Source organism: Lagenorhynchus albirostris, chromosome 3 (genome assembly GCF_949774975.1).
Source record: "Lagenorhynchus albirostris chromosome 3, mLagAlb1.1, whole genome shotgun sequence".
In the NCBI taxonomy this organism is placed as follows: Eukaryota; Metazoa; Chordata; class Mammalia; order Artiodactyla; family Delphinidae; genus Lagenorhynchus; species Lagenorhynchus albirostris.
Window position 1 is genome coordinate 160,425,091 of NC_083097.1, and position 19,096 is coordinate 160,444,186.

Below are 19,096 nucleotides of genomic sequence, written 5' to 3' on the forward strand. Positions count from 1 at the left end.
ACCCACCAGGCCACCTCTCGCCCATCCTCCATGATAAAGCTCCATCACCTGCCTGAACACACAGTGGGTGCTGGGCTGCAAGTGTCCCCTGCTCCCTGGGGGAGCATTAATGCCAGGAGGATTTGGCTCAGAGGGTCCCCTGCTGAGAAGAGCTCACCTAGCCTGGGCCCCTGCCTTCCCTCCAGGCTTTTTTCTGCCCTGCACGTGCACTGTCCTCCTTTTATCCTCCATATGCTTTTGTGCCTGCTGGCAGAGGAGGAAGCAGGCCAGGCAGTGAGTCACCTGCCTCAGGTCACAGTATTGGTTTGTGCTGTGAGCACGGATCCCAAGATCTCAACCAAGGCTCCACAGGTGTCCCTGCCTTTCAGCCTGTCAAGGCTCCTGGGTTTGAAACTCCCATAGGTACTTACCCCTGAAAGAGTCCCTCCTTGTTTGAGGCTCCTCTGGCTGCTCCCCTAGTGACCACCCCCTGAAGGTGACCTGGGAAGCATTCAAACATACTCGCACAGCCTTGGAGGGGTCTGCACCTGTGAGTGTTAACTGCTGGCTGTATGCACCATTAAGCTTAGATGATGTACACTATAAACGAAGTGGAGTTCTGTACCCAAACACTGTTGATGAGATAATATGCTTAGTTTAGCTGGAAACTGACACTGAGGCAATTTTGTTGATGTAGGGAGGTTCAGTTTAACTCGCCAGCCATAAGGTCAGGTACTGTAAAGCAAGTGGTTTGGAAATGAGGGTCATTGTTCTTTCTTCTTTTCAGCAACTGCACACACTTGAGAAGGACCTGGTGTCAGCCTGTGACCTCCTGGGTGTGGGGGCCGAGTACGCCCGGGTGGTGGGATCTGAGTACACACGGTAGGCTCTCTCTCCCTGGCCCCTCCTCCTCTTACTTGGAAAGAATTTGGCCATCTTGATCCTGGACAACAAATAGAAATGACATTTCAGCATGAAACGATGGCCACCCTTATACATAGTAAGAGACATGCAAATTAAGGCAGCACCGAGATGCTGTTGCCCCATCGATTCATGAAGTAAGAAGTTGAGTTGACTGTGAGGGTGAGGGGCAGCTGGCATTTTCAGCACCGTCAGCACTTGCACGTTTCTAGTATCTCTTGAAATAAAAAGGGCTCGTATGATTTTCTGGGTTGATCCCCTTCCTGGTGCAGTGCGAGAGTGGTGCTTGCAGAGAGTGTGGGCAGCGTGCTTGGCAACCAGTGTCCCCACTCAGGGGACACCCAGGAGTTTTTAGATACATAACAGGAGACAGAGTAAGTGGACATTTGTGTAAAAGAAGGGACATCGGTTCATGTTATGCGTGAAACTGCTTAGACTACCTGGAGGCTAATGCCCTGGGGTTGGGGTCAGGGGTCAGAGGCCACCAGTGCTTCACTGTGTGCCCTCTAAGAGAGCCTCCAGTCTGTCTCTTTTTCCCCTAAAGAGAAGAATCCTCTGTAGTAGGATTCCAGACTCCAGGTAGCAGCGCTCTTATTCTATTGTGCATTGGGATTCTGGAAACACAAAATCTAAGCTTGTCCCATGGGGTTATTGGGACAGAACAGTCCCTAACTCCATTCTCTAAGCTCTGGACTTGCAAGTGCTCACAGGGGTCCACACAGTTCCCCACAGGCTGTCATCCCTCGACCAACCTGCCCTGGAATGGACACTGTCACACAGTCTGATCTGTGTTCCTGGCCCGTCTTATCCTCCTCGTGCTGTGGCCATCACTGGATTCAGGGTGACACTCATGCCTTGCAGGGCATGGGGATGGCCACACACTGCACATGTTCAGTCACAAGTGTCCTCAAACAGGTCTCTGTACCACTGTGGGCGGGGGACCTGGGTGGGCCTCACTAGGGCATGACGCCTACCGGTCACCTGACACAGAACTTCTGATCTTGCGCATATGGCCTAGTGATGTGACAATATGGGAACCTTGACGTGAAGTTCGAGACCTTAGATTTCAGCAGTCAGACAGTAGACCCTAGAGTGTCCACACCGTGAGGTAACAACAAGGAATGGCGAGGTGGCTGGAAGTATAGACATCTCTCACTGTGTGACTGGGACCCCCCTCCACCTCAGTCTACTCACCTGGAATGATGCCCATTTGACGGGGTGTCAGCTGCAGCACATGGGGACTCTGCACAGACTGGCAGGACAAAGACTTAGATGTTGAACAAACTGACGACAGCCCAACAGCCAATCCTAAAAGCCTGTCCCAACGCCAGTGCCGTGAGCAGCCCCTAGGCACTGGGGTGAGGCTGGGCTGCCCTCCTCTGTCTTTTGGCAGTCTCGTAAACCTTTTAATGTGTTCATTTTATTATTTTTCTTGCTGATGACAGCAGTACGTGCTTGTTTATTAGAACGTGCAGAAAGATTTAAGAGAGACAGTAGAAATCTCCTGGCCACGCCACCCTTGAGGGTGGGGACGGCGGGCAGCGAGGCTGCTGACATGCCTAGGCTTCCTGAGTTTCATCCCCTTAACCCTCAGGAGAGCCCAAGGGGGCTTGGCTGGTTATAGGCAAGGAGGTGGGGGCACAGAGGGGCCACGGTGAGGTGCAGATTTCGGTTCGGGCACCTGAGACTGATTACTTACCCCCCCCCTCCTTGCCTCACCCTGTGCTGTCCCCAGACATGGAACCTGTGATCTGCTGTGTCAGCGAGAGTAAGGTTATGGTGGATGTGCTGTCCTGTACCCTGCCCCTCTGTGCTTTCTGAGCACATGTTTCTGCTTTCTGAGCTTTTGAACCACATGAGTGTCTAAACGGGAAAAAGCTAAAGACAAATAGAATAGAACAAAATAGAGCCCTCTTATAAATAAAACAGACCTAATTGGCCAGGGTCCATTGTCATCCATTTAACTGTCCCAGAGGTGGCTCGCTAGGTTCCTGTGAATGTTGAGATGGCACAGTCATCCCAGGGGGTGCCTGAGTCTCCCAGACCTGACTACCCCTCTCTTTTCCAGGGCACTGTTCCTGCTCAGCAAAGGGATGGTAAGTGGAGGCTGGATGGGATGGGACTGGTATGGTGGACGTGAGGCCGGGTCCCCGTGAGGTCTGCCAAAGCCTCGCCTGCTTGCCATGTTGTGGCCCCTCAGGCGCCCAGACCCTCACGCATGCCACGAGGGGCAGGCCCGTGTCCCCCAGCTGGATTCAGAGGTAAAACTCAGGTTCCAGGTTGTGGGATCTGTGCTGATGGAAGAGCAGCCTGGGTTGGAGCTGCCTAGACCTGGGTTCCAGCCTGGCTATGCACCCTCCCTTCGTGGTGCCAGCAGTCCCACAGCGCGTGGGCAGGCGGGTGGCAGTCCTTCGTACCAGGAGGGTCTCCCAGCACGTGCACCTCTCCCTCCCCAGCTATTGTTGATGGAGCGCAAGTTGCAGGAAGTCCACCCACTACTGACCCTCTGTGGACAGATAGTTGAGAACTGGCAAGGGAACCCCATCCAGAAAGAGTCTCTGCGTGTCTTCTTCCTGGTGCTCCAGGTGACCCACTACTTGGATGCTGGGCAGGTATGTAGTGCCTCTCACCTGAGGGCTGCTGGGGAGGAGGCAGGTGGTGGGTGGGCCTGTAAGCTAAGACATCAGCTCTGTGATTTCCTCCTGTCCCTCACCACTGGGCACATCTGTCATTCAGGGCTCGATTCCCCCACAGCCCTGTCGTGCTCTGGCATGAGTACTGTGCCTCTGTGGACAGAGGGCACTCAAGGAATGGGTCTGTCCCATTTCTGCCCTTATAGCGGGAATAACTGTGGCCTCACACACATCTACTCAGTGTGTGAATGGTCAAATGACCTTGAGGGCAGTTTGGGGAATCCAAGAAAATACACTGGGGATTCTGGCATGGTGCCTGGCATACAGCAGGTGCTCAAGCAGTGTCTGTCCACCACCCCCCAGTTAATGACAGCTTTGTGGGAGTTGAGAAGGGACTAACAAAATCAGCTGTGTTTGAGGCACATACACAAAAAGCCCATAACCCTCATATGGTTGAGGAGCAGCTGTACCTGTACGTGGGGGAACGTCTCAGCCTTTTGGACAGGTGCTGCTCCACGCACCCTCCCCACCCTGTCACGCTTCCTCAGTTCCCCCACGCGCACCCACCTTTGCTTGTTGGGGCGAGCACTTCAGTCAACACATAGGAGCACAGTGCAAATTCTCACAGGGTGCTGACGGCTGTAGAGATGGCCTGTAGGGCCTCGGGATGGGGCTTCCTGGTGCAGAAAGGCCAGTCTGTATAAACCACGGCACCTGCAGGACTCCGAGTGGCCATTTCACACCCCCCAGGATAACCAGCCGTGTCCTCCTCTCTTGGGGTCACTGCAGGAAGGAGAAAATGTGGCTGGAGCAGGGTCTTTGAACAGGCCTTTCCCAGGCCTCGGTGTTGGGCCCTGCGCTGGGGGGGGTGGAGCCTCAGTGCCACAGATGACCCTCCTGGCCCTGCCCTGTGCCTTGAAAGCTGGCTGACCCATCTGGGGGGATGGGCTTCCTGCAAGTGGTGGGTGTGGTAGGAGTTCCCGGGAAGGAAGGGCTGAGGGGCCGATGGGCAGGCAGGACCTGGCTAGCTGCCACTGTGGGGATCTGCCTCCTAAGGGTGGTTGGCACCTGATAGGAGCAGACGGGTGCTCAGGTGTGCATTGCTGTCTGCCTGCTGCAGGTAAAGAGTGTGAAGCCATGCCTGAAGCAGCTGCAGCAGTGCATCCAGACCATCTCCACACTGCACGATGATGAGATCCTGCCCAGCAACCCCGCTGACCTCTTCCACTGGCTGCCCAAGGAGCACATGTGCGTGCTTGTCTACCTGGTGAGTCCCTGGAGGGGCCGGGGCCTGGTGGCCCAGGTGAGAGAGGAGAGGGCCCCAGTGACCACCACCATCTGATCTTGTCACCAGGTGACTGTGATGCACTCCATGCAAGCCGGCTACCTAGAGAAGGCACAGAAGTACACAGACAAGGCTCTCATGCAGCTGGAGAAGCTCAAGAGTAAGTCAGGCTCTGTGGGGCTCAGTGGGTCAAGTAGCCCCCTGGTGGGCGGCCCGATCACCACCTCCTATGCTGGGCCTGAAGGACCTTTAAAGACTGCAGCACAGGTCCCTGCCCCATGGGTCTTGTTACGCCAGTTGGCAGATGGGGACGATCCAGGTTCGGGCAGAGCAGGCCAGGCCTGGACTGGATCCTTGATCCCCAAGGGGTTGTGTTGTGGGGTGGTTGTGCCGTCTCTGTCCTGTCCCCCTCACTGCGCAAGATAGCCACGAGGGTTAGTGGGACTCCACTGGGGGCTGCTGGGGCGGCAGTGCTCAGTTGAAACAGGTGTTGGCTGCTTTTGCTGTCTATTATCAGTATCGTGATGTAGATTGTGTTCAGGGTGAGGTTGGGATTGGAACTGACTGACAGCAGGTCCTCTGGAGGCCCTGGGTTCTTCCTGGATGCTTGACTAATCCATCCTGTGAGATCAAGGACCTTTGACTAGTAGGAACCCAGGGCCCCACGCATCCCTGGCTGGCTCGTGCGCCTGTTAACCTCATTCATTCCCTGTGCCCTTGTCAGTGCTGCTGGGGAAGAGCCTTAGAGCCAGAGAACCAACGACGCCCGCGAGGGCTGTGGTTCTTTCCCTTCAGATGAGTTGGGAAAGTGCTGTCTGGTTCCAATGTGAGGACAGCCGCTTGGGGCAGCCAGAAGCTAGGGTCCCCCCACTGTTGCCTGAGGCCTATCACGTGGTCTCAGTCTCCCAGACAACTTCAGCATTTCTAGAATGTGTTGTGTCCAGAGTGCCCTTGAGCACTCAGCTGGGTCTGGGTGTGGTGAGGATGGAAGACAGATCCCTCCAGAATTTCTTGCTCTTACCATACTCTGGTCACCAAAGCCTGCTATGAGCCTGTTTCCTCACCTAGACAGGGAGATGCACCCCCTCGCTTAAGGGTGCTGTGGACACCGAGCAAGGTGACAGACTGGGTGCTGGGCCAGTGTCCAGCGGAGCAAGTGGGCTCAGACCCAGGTAGCTATGGGCCCGGTGTGGCCGGAGGGCTCGAAGCCCCTAGGAGGCAGGGGTCAGTGTCTCCTCAGTTGTCTCCTCTGCCCACGCTTCGAATGCTCACCCCTGCCTCTCACCCCCAGTGCTCGACTGCAGCCCCATTCTGTCCTCCTTCCAAGTAATCCTGCTCGAGCACATCATCATGTGCAGGCTCGTCACAGGACACAAGGCCACAGCGCTTCAGGAGGTGAGGCCACTGGGGGCTGCACACACACAGGGTGGGAAGGCTGAGGGGTAGAGTGGTTTGAGTTTGCTGGATCTCGGAGGGTGTCATGTGGGAGAATGTAAATGTGTCGCCAGTGCGTGTCAGCAGGACGTCATCTGTCATATGACTATAACTTGGCAGTCCACGACCCTGTGTGGACACAACTGATCAGAGCCTTTTACCTAAAAGTTGGCATGCCAAGGAACATGGGGTCTGGAGTTTTAGGGTCCCCTGACGGCAGTTCTAGCACTCCTCCTGCCCTGTGATCTGTAATCCCTTATGCCCACCTTCCTGAAAGGGCATGGGGGCCTTGATAAGGGTGAAGGTACTGTACATCTGAGACACAAATTGGAAAGGGAGACGGTGGGTAATGGACAAGGGTCACCATCCTCAAAGAGGTCAAGGCTGTGCCTAATCCTCACAATGGGCACATCCGCTGGGACTTTGTGCCCAAGTTACAGTGGGCACGACATGGGCACACCCACCGGCTTTGGGGTCTCTCCTCAATGCTACGGGGACACTGGCGCCCACATTACAGGCCAAGTGATGTCAGACATGCTCTCTCCCGGCAGATCTCCCAGGTCTGTCAGCTGTGCCAGCAATCCCCCCGGCTCTTCTCCAACCACGCAGCACAGCTGCATACACTGCTGGTGAGTGCATGAGGGCTGCCCGCCCCCAACCCCACCCCTGCGAGTAACCCTCTGACCACCACCCCCGGCAGAATTCAGAACCTTCCCTGTGGACTTCACTCTGACAAGCATGTCATCAAGTCCAAGTTGACTTAGGTCCCGGGAGGCAGGAATAATTAAGCATGCCATCTTTCTCCCTGTTTGTCAGGGTAAAGCTCAGATATAGCCAGCTCAGTAGAGTCACTTGTCAGGCTCGCCTGGGTGCAGCTGTGCAGCCCCGGGCAAGCTGCATGTGGCTCTGAGCCCTCAGCATCTTCTTCTTCCAGGGCCTGTATTGTGTCTCTGTCAACTGCATGGACAACGCTGAAGCCCAGTTCACCACAGCTTTGCGGGTAAGGTGCCGGCCCTCGCTTTATGGGGCAGGCAGTGCTTCTCAGTAAGGAGTCGGGCGTGGTCTGTGATGAGGACAACAGCCATACAAAACCATGGTCAGCGGGTGACTCCACCAGCATTCAGCCTGATGCCAGTGGTGACAGTGATGCACCATTTATCCAGGGCTTTCTGTGTCACGTCTTGTGCTGCTCAGCTGCAGACAAGGCCAGCACTCGCAGCACAGTTTAATGAGGGATAGCTGTGGGCAAGGGGGCTCCTGGCTAGCCTGCAGCAGGGCTTCCCCAGCTAACTCAGGGCTGGTGCCATGGCCTGTTCAGCCACTTTCGCTCACGATTCCCAGTCTTCCTGATAGCCTGCCAGGTGGCGTTGACTTGTGTCACAGCTGTGACTTGTGTCACAGCTACTGGTTGGCTGGTGCTGCTCACTACAGTGGTGCCAGGACCACCCCACCTTGCCCGCGGCCCTATGGAGGTCTCTTGGACCCTCCTTCCCCATCTCAGTTCCTACACAAGTGGCTGCTGCTTGTTTGGTTCAACATCAAAATTCCCGACGGATGGTGTGTTGTCCCAGGAAGTCCTCCCCACTGGCTGGGAGAGGGGTGGTGGTGCAACCAGGACTTGGGCCCAAACCCCGCGTGACCCCCAACCACACGCTGTTCCTGTGGTCCCATGACAAACATATTGGAGCATCTTTGCTCAGATCAGATGACCCTCTGGACCTCCTTGGCACCTGCCAGGGGCCTCCAGGTGGAGTTTGTGCTTCCCAGGCACCCTTGGCCTCCTTCACAGCTGCGCTCCCTCAGCCCCATTGGGAATGCTCAGCCTGCTCAGCTTGGTCCCTCTTGTGGCCGTTCTTGTTCCCCCAGAAGAACTGGGGATCAGGGTCTGTCCACCACCAGCCGTTAGAAGCATTTCTGGTCTCTAACAGCTTCGGCTTCTTCCAGGCAGGATCCCTGCCTCCCCGAGGATCAGCATACTCCTCTGCTGTGTCAGCACACGGGTCCTGGGGTTACCACTTGTGGCGTAGAGGGAGGGCCCAGCCAGGTCTCAGACCGAGAGACAGCAGAGAATAGACCAAGCTGTGGTGTGTTCTGAGGGCAGGATCAGTGTGACTGGCTTTTCTTTTCTGTTTCCGGAATTTCCCATAACGTGGGTGATTGTTTTATAATGAAAAGAACTAACAGTTTTGTTGTCCTTGGGTTTAGGAGGCAAGGGGTGTGTGTTTGAATGAAAATAATAAGGAGATTCCAAGGTAGCCACTGTGGAGCGTTTGGGTGGCTCTGATGCCGCCAAGCGGCCCCCATGTGACATGACTGCCCAGCCCAGCCCCCTAATGCCCTGTGTCTCCCATTCCAGCTCACCAATCACCAGGAGCTGTGGGCCTTCATCGTGACCAATCTGGCGAGTGTGTATATACGGGAAGGAAATAGACACCAAGAGGTAGTAGGTGACATGCTTCATGTTTGGTATCCTTTGTTTCAACTCTTACTTGGAGGGGGGCGTGGGGGGAGTGTTGTCCTGGGCACCAGCAAATCTCAGCAGCCCTGGCGTATTTGCCCTCCAACAAGGTGTCCCACGCAGCGGAGTGTAGGCATGGCTGGGGGAAGGCCAAGTCTAGGACAGAAACGTTCCCATAGCCAGTTAGCACTTTTCCCTACTGAAAACGAGCCAAGCTTTACTGAATCCCTCAGAAAAAAAACCCAATTTCTTGTACCCTGAGATGTCTGTTCCAGAACATTGGTGAGGCCTCATGGCTCAGTTATGAGGAGCAACAGCTTGGGCAGCTGTCTGCACTAGGCCCCTAGGTTGTTCTGGTGCCCCAACCTGCTGAGGCGGGGAGGTGGGCCAGAGCTTGACCTCGCAGGATAAGTCCCTCCCACTAGGTTCCCCTTGCAACACCCCCTTATCCCTGCAATCCCCCCCAGCCCTGACTTCTCTAGAGTATCTCAGATTCAGCCGCTTGTCTCCACCCCTGTGGCCTTCATTTCTTAGTTCAGTCCACTATCACCTCTTGGCTACAAAAAGCCTAGCTGACTTCCCAGGTGATTGGTTAGCTTGAATGCTTTGGGTAGAAAGCCCAGTGCAGGACTTCCCTGGTGGCACAGTGGTTGAGAATCCGCCTGCCGATGCAGGGGACATGGGTTCAATCCCTGGTCTGGGAAGATCCCACACGCCACAGAGCAACTGAGCCCGTGTGCCACAACTACTGAGCCCACCCGCCTAGAGCCCGTGCTCCGCAACAAGAGAAGCCACAGCAATGAGAAGCCAACACATCACCATGAAGAGTAGGCCCCGCTCGACGCAACTAGAGAAAGCCCACGCGCAGCACCGAAGACGCAACACAGCCAAAAAAAAAATAATTAATTTTTTAAAAACACCTCATTTATTAAAAAAAAGAAAGAAAGCCCAGTGCAGTTGCTCCAGTAGTCAGGAAGCACAGTGGGCAGGGTCATGAGGGCCTGGTGTGGCCTTGGTGGTCTCGGAGGAGTTTGCTTCCCTTGTGTCTCCTCCCCACCCCCACCCCATTGTCTGCCTCCTGAAGGGACTGTGTGGGTACTGGGTGAAGCCTCAGCCCACTTCAGCCCTCATCCACCAGCACACCCTCCATATGACAGCCAAAGGGCACCTAAGATGTCAGTGATGTTGCAGGTCCTGCCCCTTCTCCCGGCAGGTTGCTTACAGGCATGGGATTTGGGGTACGGGAACGTTCCTCAGGAAGTTGCAGGCAGCCCTAGTCAATTTACTAGCATATCTGGGGCCGAGCTCTCATATTTAGAAATGTGGAATTATCCTAACTTGCAGACATTTCTTTCACAGCTGTACAGTTTGTTGGAGAGGATCAATCCAGACCACAGCTTCCCTGTCAGGTAGGCTGCCCCAGGCCCTGAGTTCTACTTTACTAGCTATCTTATGTTTTCTCTGCTCTTTGGGGTGGCGTGAGCACCTGTGGGGCCCTAGACTGCCCCATGTACCCCAACACCTCATACACCCCCACCCACTCCCCTTTTGTAAATCTGCTGCTTTCACAAAAACCCCACCAAGGTGTGACGCTCCGCTCTCCCCTCAGCTCGCACTGCCTCCGAGCAGCAGCTTTCTACGTGCGTGGGCTCTTCTCCTTCTTCCAGGGACGCTATAACGAGGCCAAGTGAGTACTGGGAGAGGGCAGGTGGCCTCGTGCCCGGCACCTCCCGGTGTTTCTCTTCCCCCAGCAGCATGTGCCCAGGTCCCCTGTCCCTGCCCTTCCCACCCACTGCCCGATGGGGTGGGTGGCCCTCTGCTCAGGACCTCAAGGCCACTGCTGCTTTTTCTTCCCCAAAGGCCTCCCAATGGGGCCTCATCATCTGTTCTTCTCATGAAGGCGATTTCTGCGGGAAACCCTGAAGATGTCCAATGCAGAGGACCTGAACCGGCTTACAGCCTGCTCCCTTGTGCTCCTGGGCCATATCTTCTATGTGTTGGGAAACCATAGGGTGAGTGTCAGGGGTCAGGCTGAGGGGCATGGGGCCAGGGTGGTGCTTAGTGGGGGGAACCTAGCAAGGAAGTGCCTCCCATTCTGTGCCCCACAATGATCGCGTCTCACTGACCCCTCACCCACCATTGCTCCGTGAGGCTCAGCCAGGGCAGAGGCACTCTGGCTCAGCCAGCCTGGGCAGGCAGGGCTGGGGGAGCTTTGGATCCCTGGAGGATGCATCTGTGGGGCAGACAGGGCCAGTGTTGGTCATGGGCAGTCGTCAGGCAAAGCCCCAGGGCTCAGTGGAGCTAGAGCTGGTCAGGCTGCCCAAAACTGGCAAGGCTGAGGGCAGGTTCCCTTTCCTGTTAATACTTGGGGAGAAGGAGTGTGTCCTCTCAGTCACAATCCCAAGGATTCCATCTCTGCCCATCACACATGGTGTCTTCAGTGCACTCTGTGTTTTTACCCTCACCAACAGTGCCCCCCTAGGCCTGGTCCCCACCCATGCCAACTGGTCTCTGGTGGGATCAGTTGACTCCGAGTCTCCCCATCTGGGGGTGTATGTATATCTCACCTGCTCTAACCCATCGACCATACAGGGTCTTTAATTTTTTAAAGAAAATATTTGTCAGTATAAAATACGGCATGTATTTTATTTCTCATAGAAAGTCTGAGAAGCAAAGGAGAAAGTCATCGCATGTCTTGTGTCTTCCAGCTCTTTTCCATTGCCTGCCTCTGCCCATGCATAGGTTCTGTTTATCAGGCTGTTTTATAATTTTATGTCTGGTCTTTCTGTGCACCACTGTGTTGGAGCTTTTTTCTAATGGCAGTGAGAATTTTTAAGCTGCATCAACTCCGTAGTTTAGCCAAATGCACTTCAGCTGTTTTTTGGGGACAGATAGTGCAGGGTACTTGTCTTGGCCCATAAAGTTCTATCTGATCAAGCCCCGGGGCTTCTGAAGGGTGCGTGCTTTTAAGGAGCCTGTGCATCCCCTTCCCCACAGTCATGTGGTAAGCATTTGCCAGGCCAACATGCCCTGTAGCTGTGGCCTGAACCCTGTGGGGTATCATCACCCTGAAAGGAGGAGGACCAGTACTAAGTTCTCCCTTCTGAGTATAGCTCCACTCCTTCTACAATACCTGTCACACTACTCACTGAGCACAGTGAGGGCAGTGGCCTCAGTGTGTATCTGGGGGTTAGGCAGGGACAAGGTGCTCAACGTGAGGCTCCACTGAGTGTAGGCCAACTGCCTTGTGTCTTGGTGCAGTGGCTGTGATTACCTCGTTGCCAGATGGGGAGACTGAAGGCACAGAGCCCCAAATTTTAAAAAAATAATAAAAATTTTTAAAAAGGGACTTCCCTGGCAGTCCAGTGGTTAAGACTCCACTCTTCCACTGCAGGGGGCACAGGTTCAGTCCCTAGTTGGGGAACTAAGATCCCGAATGCCGCATGGCGTGGCCAAAAAATAAATAAATAAAGTTAAAAAAAAAAAAGTGACACAGCCCCAAATTGCAAACCTAGGCTTAGAACCCAGACCTTGTTGGCTCTTGTTTGTCCAGAAGCCGCCTTTAGGATGGGCAGAGCAGCTCTTCAGCTGCAGCTTCTGGTTCATGTTTGGGAAAGTCCCGGAGGAAATTATAGAGCTTATTTGGGAACCTCTGCTGCTCCCTTTGTGCCTGGGCCCACGTGGGGTAACATGGGGCCACCAAGAGTCCTCAAACCCAGGTCCCGCCTCAAGCAGCTCCAGGTCTGGGGGAGACACTGCCTGCCCCGGGCCTGCCAGGCCAGAGTGTCCTTAGGCATTACAAGTTTGCGGGTGGTGTCATACAGGACCGCTCTCAGGATCACACCGCTCTTCAAACCCAGGTTTTGTGGGGCAGCCCCAAACTGTCATGGGGGAACCTGAGCCAAGGGGGACTCTCCCTCCTAGAAGCTCCCTCCCAGCCCCAGGCCTAGAGGAGGAGAGTAGTTTTTCCTGTTCTGTGCATTCTGAGGTCTTAGAAGGGCTTGGTTCAATTTTGAAAAGTTTTGAGACCCACCTGGAGCTTATCTTCAAGGTGCTGGCCACAGGGCAGCATAAAGTCACTGGGCTTTTGTGTCTGTGTGGTGGCATGTCCTGCACAACCGTGGCCATGTTGAATCTGGGCCTCAGGAGTTGGTTTTGAGGATTTGTACGTGTCTGGGCTACATGCCAAGTGTCCCCCAGGCTGCAAGGTATTGCTGCATTGGGAGTTTTCCCAGTGTCACCCTGAACCCAACATTTAGGCCAGCAGGCTGTGGTCTCTGGACTGGGTGGAGTCAGAGCAGTGCTGCTGGTCACTGTGGGGTCAAGGATGGGTGTTTACAGCCCCCAGCGGCTCTCACTCAGCTCCTCCTGGGGATTAGGGGCTGGGGGCGCTGTTGCAATCACGTGGTGGAGTCAGGGTTGGAGGGTTTAAACATCCTGCTGCCTCAACAGCCCTGTGTGTCCCAGGTGACGTCGCACAAGAGCAGGCTCGTACATAGAAGAGAAACTTCTCTTCCTGTCTCTTTTGTCCGTTCAGCCCTTGTTGCTCCTGCCAGGACAGACTGCTGCCTTTGCCCAGCCCTGGGACCCCTGAATCTGTATTTCTAATCAGCTCCTGATATGGGTCCAGGGCTGACTGCCGCCAGTGCCTTTTCCTCTGGCTAGAAAGACAAAGGCACATAGAGTTGCCCATGGCCGTACCCCAGGGAGGAGGCACATGCAGAGCTGAGGCGTGGGGGCAGTTTATTTTTCCAAGGTGGTTGAGGAGTACTTCGGAGAGGGTTATTTGAGATAGGCTCTGAAGTAGGAGTGGGTATATGCCAAGCAGCAGGAGGTCACAGATGGGGCCCACGCTGTCCCTGCCACCAGCCCTTTCTACCACCAACCCCCGCCCTTGACTCCTCTACTGCTCTCGATCGACAGGAGAGTAACAACATGGTGGTGCCGGCCATGCAGCTAGCCAGCAAGATCCCAGACATGTCAGTGCAGCTGTGGTCATCGGCCCTGCTAAGAGGTGAGTAAGAGATTGGGGCTTCTGGGTAGAGCCAAAGGCTAGAGGATCCTAGGTAAGCCTTGCTAAGCCTCTGCTTCAGACTGGTCCTCTGCAGGCCATAGCCCCAGTTCTAGCACATTCTCAGGCTTCTCAGGAGGCCCTGTTTGAGGGCAGTGGGCTCGTTCACATAGATCTATGCAGAATCTGATTCTGTCTCTCTGGGACCCACAAGGCTAGTTCTTGGCATCTGAGTGAAGAATTGAGCTGTGAGCCCTGGCACTTGGCCTCAGTTTCTTTCCCATGAATGGGGATGGCAGTCATTTCTGTCAGGCAGGACGAGCCGGGGTGCTCAGCAGGTGTCATTGTTGTTACTGCTGCTCTCCCATTTACAGGTTGTGAAACTGAGGTCCATAGACTCACCCAGGGACCTGGGGAGGAGGTAGAGGGCAGTGGACTATCCTATCTGCAGTGGACTTCATGCACCCATTCAATCCTCCTGCCTCAGAAGTGAGCATTGGGTGCCTTGCTCCCGGTTGGCTCCTGGGTGCCCAAGAGCTAGCTGGCCGGGAAATCCCTGGGAGTGCTGAGTGCTGCATCCACAGGGAGCCCCAGGGACTTTCAGTGCCCTACCAGCCCTTATATATGCCCCTATGGGCCTTGTTGCTCATCCACCTCCAAGGACAAAGGACTCAGGAACATAGGAGGGCACATGTGAGGGCTGCTGGCAAGTGGGCTTTGCTGACCTTGACACAGGGCTCAGGGCAGGTGATGTGCCAGGCACACAGCAACCCACTGGCAGAGCTGGGGTTTGACTTTAGGGCTCCACCCAAGGGGAGGATGTGGGGGCAGTGGCAGGCCAAAGCAGGCCCATCCGTTGTGCATATCCCACCCTCAGACCTGAACAAAGCCTGCGGGAATGCCATGGATGCCCATGAAGCCGCCCAGATGCACCAGAACTTCTCGCAGCAGCTGCTCCAGGACCACATCGAGGCATGCAGCCTCCCTGAGCACAACCTCATCACGGTACGGGCATAGGGTGGGAGAGACAAAATGAGGGTGCTGGTTGGCTCCTTGGGGCCAGCTCACCTGGTCTGTAGCCCCTGGGGGACACGCTTCCTGAGGAGGGAAGTACACACTTGGCTACCATTTCCTTCCATCTCTCCAACAATCCCTAACTCAGCCTGGCCTCAGGAGCCCCCTTGGATGGGCAAGATAGCACCAACCCAAGTGGGTGATGCAGGCTGCTTCCTGGGGGCCCATCTGACTCAAGTGTGGAAGACGCAGGGTCGTCGCTGGTGACCAGCCCGAGGAGGGCAGCATTCCAGGTGCAGACATGTGGCCCAGCACACCCCTGCTTCTCTCTAAGAAGGACCTCACTTGTGTGTCCTCTTCCCCAACAGTGGACAGACGGCCCCCCTCCTGTGCAGTTCCAAGCTCAGAATGGACCCAACACCAGCCTGGCCAGCCTCCTGTGAGACCCCTGGACAGGGCCACTCAGCTTCTTTGGGCCTCTGTGGGGCCTGGTGTGTCCCCGACTTCCACCCAGATGGCACTTGAGCTTTCCTTAGAGACGTGCTGGCGTGGCTGTCCCCAGGCTTCTTTCCCGACTGTTTCCAGAGCTTCCAAGTCCCTGGGGAGTGTGGAGGGCCAATTCCCATCTTCCCAGGAAGGGCCGGCTGGCCGTTCTTGCCGAGTACCAGGAGTCCAGGTGCTGAGGCTCACAGGTGGGATTTTGGAGCCAACTTTCCAGAGCCATCCTTCAAAGTGGACTTGAGCTGCCAGTCCTGCTTCCACGACTGAGACATCTTCAAGAGAGTGTGTCTGGGCGGGAAGTGGAGTGCCAGCCACCGGCCAGCTCCTGATTCTGCATGCAGGGGTGGTCCTTACCACCGAGGTGCCACATGACTTCCATCTCCTGGGCCTCTATGCTGCGCTGGAGTGTTTCCTCTGCTCATGGCAGCTTCCAGTGCCCAGAGGCAAGACACCAGTTTCTGGCCCAAAATTAGAGGGAAGAAGTCGTTGCTCATGTCATGGACAAAAAATGCACGTCCTGCCACAATGCTTTTCTCAGCTTGCCTTTCTGTCCAGCATCCATCCTTTTGGCAGCTGGGGCCTCTAGCTGGGGGCCCTGGGGGACCCAGGAACTTGGCTTCCAAACATCTGAGCCTTGACTGGATTCACTGTCCAGCCGTGGGGGAGCACGTGTGTGCATGCGCGCGTGCGTGTGTGTGTGTGTGTGTGTGTGTGGCTTCACAGAGCTGGCGCCCAGAGCAGAAACTCCTGTGTTTGCACCAGCCACCCTCCCCCTGTCAGCATCCATAGTGCGGGGCAAGAAGCAGGGCAGAGGGACCTTCCTCAGCCCAACTCAGGGTGCCGGATCATAGGGGCTTGCTTCCTGGCAGCTCTGCAGCCTCCTTGGCGGAGAATGTTTGCAGACACCTGAAGCTCCACCAGCCTGCAGGCAGCCATTCCCTTGGCCCCCTGCCCTGTTTTCAGAGGGAAGGAGGGGGAAACCTACCTGCCTTGGGTCTCAGAACAGCATTGAAAACTTTTCCTGAGCTGGACCCCAGGAGGCTCTGCCAGGCCCAACCAGCCATTCTTGGTTCTGTGCTCCTCTTGCATAGTTGAAGAGGTGCCCCAGGTGATGGTGACGTTGGGGGTAGTCAAAGCATCTGCCGCCTTTAGCTTCCGGCACCTGGGATCATCTCCCTGATGAGGGGTGGTGAGTGGTTTTGCTAGTCACACCTGCTTGTTGGTTCAAGTCTAGTCACCCAGCACCGTGAAGGCTGTTTCTCGAAGCCTCGGTGTCCGTGAAGGAAGGAATGTTGGGATCGCTCAGGTCAGCTGCCTGGGCCCTGAGGCCTGGGTGTGCCGTAGCCATAAGCAGGCCTGTCAGCAGACCTCCCTGCTGTGGGCCACTGCCCTCTTGGGGGCCCGCAGCAGGCATGCAAGTGAGCTACTGGTTGAAGGGACAGGCTGGTTGAAGGGACGGGCTGGCAGAGTTTTGTCCTAAGAGGACCCGTCCTCTCTGTGTCATCCTGCGTCACTCGAAAGAGTCTGGTCCTCTCCCATGCTCCCTGGGGCTGCCCCCTTGATGACACCACTGGGCCAGTGAGGTCTGCAAATGTGGGTCTGACATCTGGTCATAAGCTGTCCACATCCTGTCTTCCTCCCCGCTCAAGGGTGCCCCCCAGGTCCTCCCCTCCACCCGCAGGACAGAGCACCTGTCTTGCTACAAGCTGCGCCTGCAGGCCAGGACCCCACACTGTCGAACCTCTCCAGACCCACATTTCTTCAATCACACTTTACATCATGCTTGTCTCTGTGTATTTATTTAAACCTTTCTTTGCTTCTAGGACATTTTGTATGTAGAGCAGTTGAAATAAGAACCTCAAGACTTAAAATCTGTCCTGATGTTAAAGTGCTTTTAGTGACCACTTTGTTATCTATGTATATGTAAAGTTAAGGTTAAGTTCTTAAGTTTACAGTTAAGAATTCAGTACTCGATGTTTAATATTCCACTCTAGCTTTATGGAAGCCAACCCGCGTGTACTGCTTGCGTGCGTGTGTGTGAGCTTTGAATGTCCCCTTCACTGCAGCACCTTTCAATTACATAAAGCTGTCATAAATACCTTCCTGTGAGTCCAAATTCAGTGCCTCACAGTTTCTCAATCATAAGAACTCAAGACAGCGCAAACAAGCCCCCAGGGAGACATTATAGCTAGTGTCATATAGCTAAGTGTTCAGGAAAAAACAGATAAATAAAACTCCAGGGCTTCCCTGGTGGCGCAGTGGTTGAGAGTCCGCCTGTCGATGCAGGGGTCACGGGTTCGTGCCCCGGTCCGGGAAGATCCCACATGCCACAGAGCGGCTGGGCCCGTGAGCCATGGCCCCTGAGCCTGTGCGTCCGGCGCCTGTGCTCCGCAACGGGAGAGGCCACAACAGTGAGAGGCACACGTACCGCCAAAAAAACAAAAAAGCTGGTCAAACCCCTTGTGTGCGCCTCCCACTTCCTCCTATGAGCAGTGGTGGCCCTCAGGGCCTACGGTTCTGGGGACGTTGGTCCAGGAGTTGCCAGCTGCCTTCCCCTGTTGGATCCCCCCAGTCGCCCATGGGTGAGGCCAGGGTCCTCCCCCTTGGGTAAGCACTCCCCATCCCATTTATTGGGAGCACAGGCAGGGAAATCGGAAAGGGCTGCCTGGCACAGTTGGTAAATTTGTTGGTTGCATTGTCTTTGTTTCCTTAAAGGGTTTTCAGTAAGTATGTTTGGCATACCGTCTTTTAATGGGTTTGCAGTGTCTTATGTTTTTAGCAGCCTGTATCTTCAGCTGGTGCTTTTAATCAGGAAAAAAAATTCTATAAATACAAGAATTGTTTAAAAGACATAACCGTAGAACATAGCTTCTCGTTTGTAGATTTCTTTTCCTATATATTCAAAGTAAAATAACTTGCGGGAACCATCACTCACTGTGTCTTTGTTGTGCCGTCTGCCCCTCACATGTGCCATCCCAAAGACTAACCTTCCCCGCCCAGCCAGTGGGGCCACAGAGACTTCTGCTATAGACTACAGAGTGTGAGGATGCAGAACCCGATGCCCTGGACTGGAGGACCTGGTGGAAACCTGCATCTTTTCCCCTCTAATGATGATGTTCCTCAGTCCAGCCCTGCCTAGAGGGGAGGAAACCCCTGAGACATGGCATGCGAGGCCCACAGCACTGTCTGTCTTGGCCCTCACTACAGGCAGACTTTCTTGCTTGCCTGGTGTTCTATTCCCTGTGTTCTTAGAAAACTCATGGGTCAGCCTTCATGTGCCTAGGTTTTTTTTTTTCTTCCTTTTTGAGGTGAAAGTCACATAACATAAAATTAACATTTAAACATCTACAATTCAGTGGTACTAAATAATTCACTATGTACAACCAGCACCTCTGTCTAGTTCCAGAACTTTTTCATCACCCCAAAAGGAGGCCCCATCTCCATTAGCAGTCACTCCCCATTCCCATTACCCCAGCCCCAGAAAACCACTTATCTACTTTCTGTCACTCTTGGATTTAGCCTCTTCTGGGTATTTCATATAAATGGAATCACGTATCATGTGTCCTTTTGTGTCTGGTTTCTTTCACTCAGCCTGACGTCTTCAAGGTTTTTCCACGTTGTAGCGTGTATCAGTGCTTCATTTTTATGGCTAAATAACGTTCTGTTGGATAATGGATGGACCACATTTTATCTAGTCATCCATTGACGGGCTTTGGGTTGCTTCTCCCTTGTGGCTGTCGTGAGCAGTGCTGTTACGGATGTGCCTGTGCATTTTGTTTGAACACATGTTTTCAATTCTCTTGGTTTGTGCCGTGCTTTAAGGTGCTTTTAAGGTGCACAGGCTGCCACTCATGCTGCAT

General features: G+C 54.7%; 1 protein-coding gene across 2 annotated transcripts in view; it reads left to right on the forward strand.

The window, feature by feature from the left end:
• MAU2 (MAU2 sister chromatid cohesion factor) overlaps window positions 1–18,160 on the forward strand; it is a 34,187-nt gene extending 16,027 nt beyond the window's left edge. Inside the window, exons 5-19 of one of the 2 annotated variants that reach the window (XM_060144870.1) lie at window positions 767–861; window positions 2,969–2,996; window positions 3,357–3,512; window positions 4,654–4,800; window positions 4,888–4,978; window positions 6,110–6,213; window positions 6,804–6,881; window positions 7,187–7,252; window positions 8,609–8,695; window positions 10,070–10,119; window positions 10,320–10,397; window positions 10,611–10,722; window positions 13,634–13,724; window positions 14,599–14,726; window positions 15,104–18,160. In XM_060144870.1, coding sequence (XP_060000853.1) covers window positions 767–861; window positions 2,969–2,996; window positions 3,357–3,512; window positions 4,654–4,800; window positions 4,888–4,978; window positions 6,110–6,213; window positions 6,804–6,881; window positions 7,187–7,252; window positions 8,609–8,695; window positions 10,070–10,119; window positions 10,320–10,397; window positions 10,611–10,722; window positions 13,634–13,724; window positions 14,599–14,726; window positions 15,104–15,178 — 1,386 coding nt within the window. In that variant the 3' untranslated portion in view covers window positions 15,179–18,160. The remainder of the gene's footprint in view (window positions 1–766; window positions 862–2,968; window positions 2,997–3,356; window positions 3,513–4,653; window positions 4,801–4,887; window positions 4,979–6,109; window positions 6,214–6,803; window positions 6,882–7,186; window positions 7,253–8,608; window positions 8,696–10,069; window positions 10,120–10,319; window positions 10,398–10,610; window positions 10,723–13,633; window positions 13,725–14,598; window positions 14,727–15,103) is intronic. The other variant, XM_060144871.1, reaches the window with a different exon arrangement.
• Window positions 18,161–19,096: the final 936 nt, after the last annotated feature.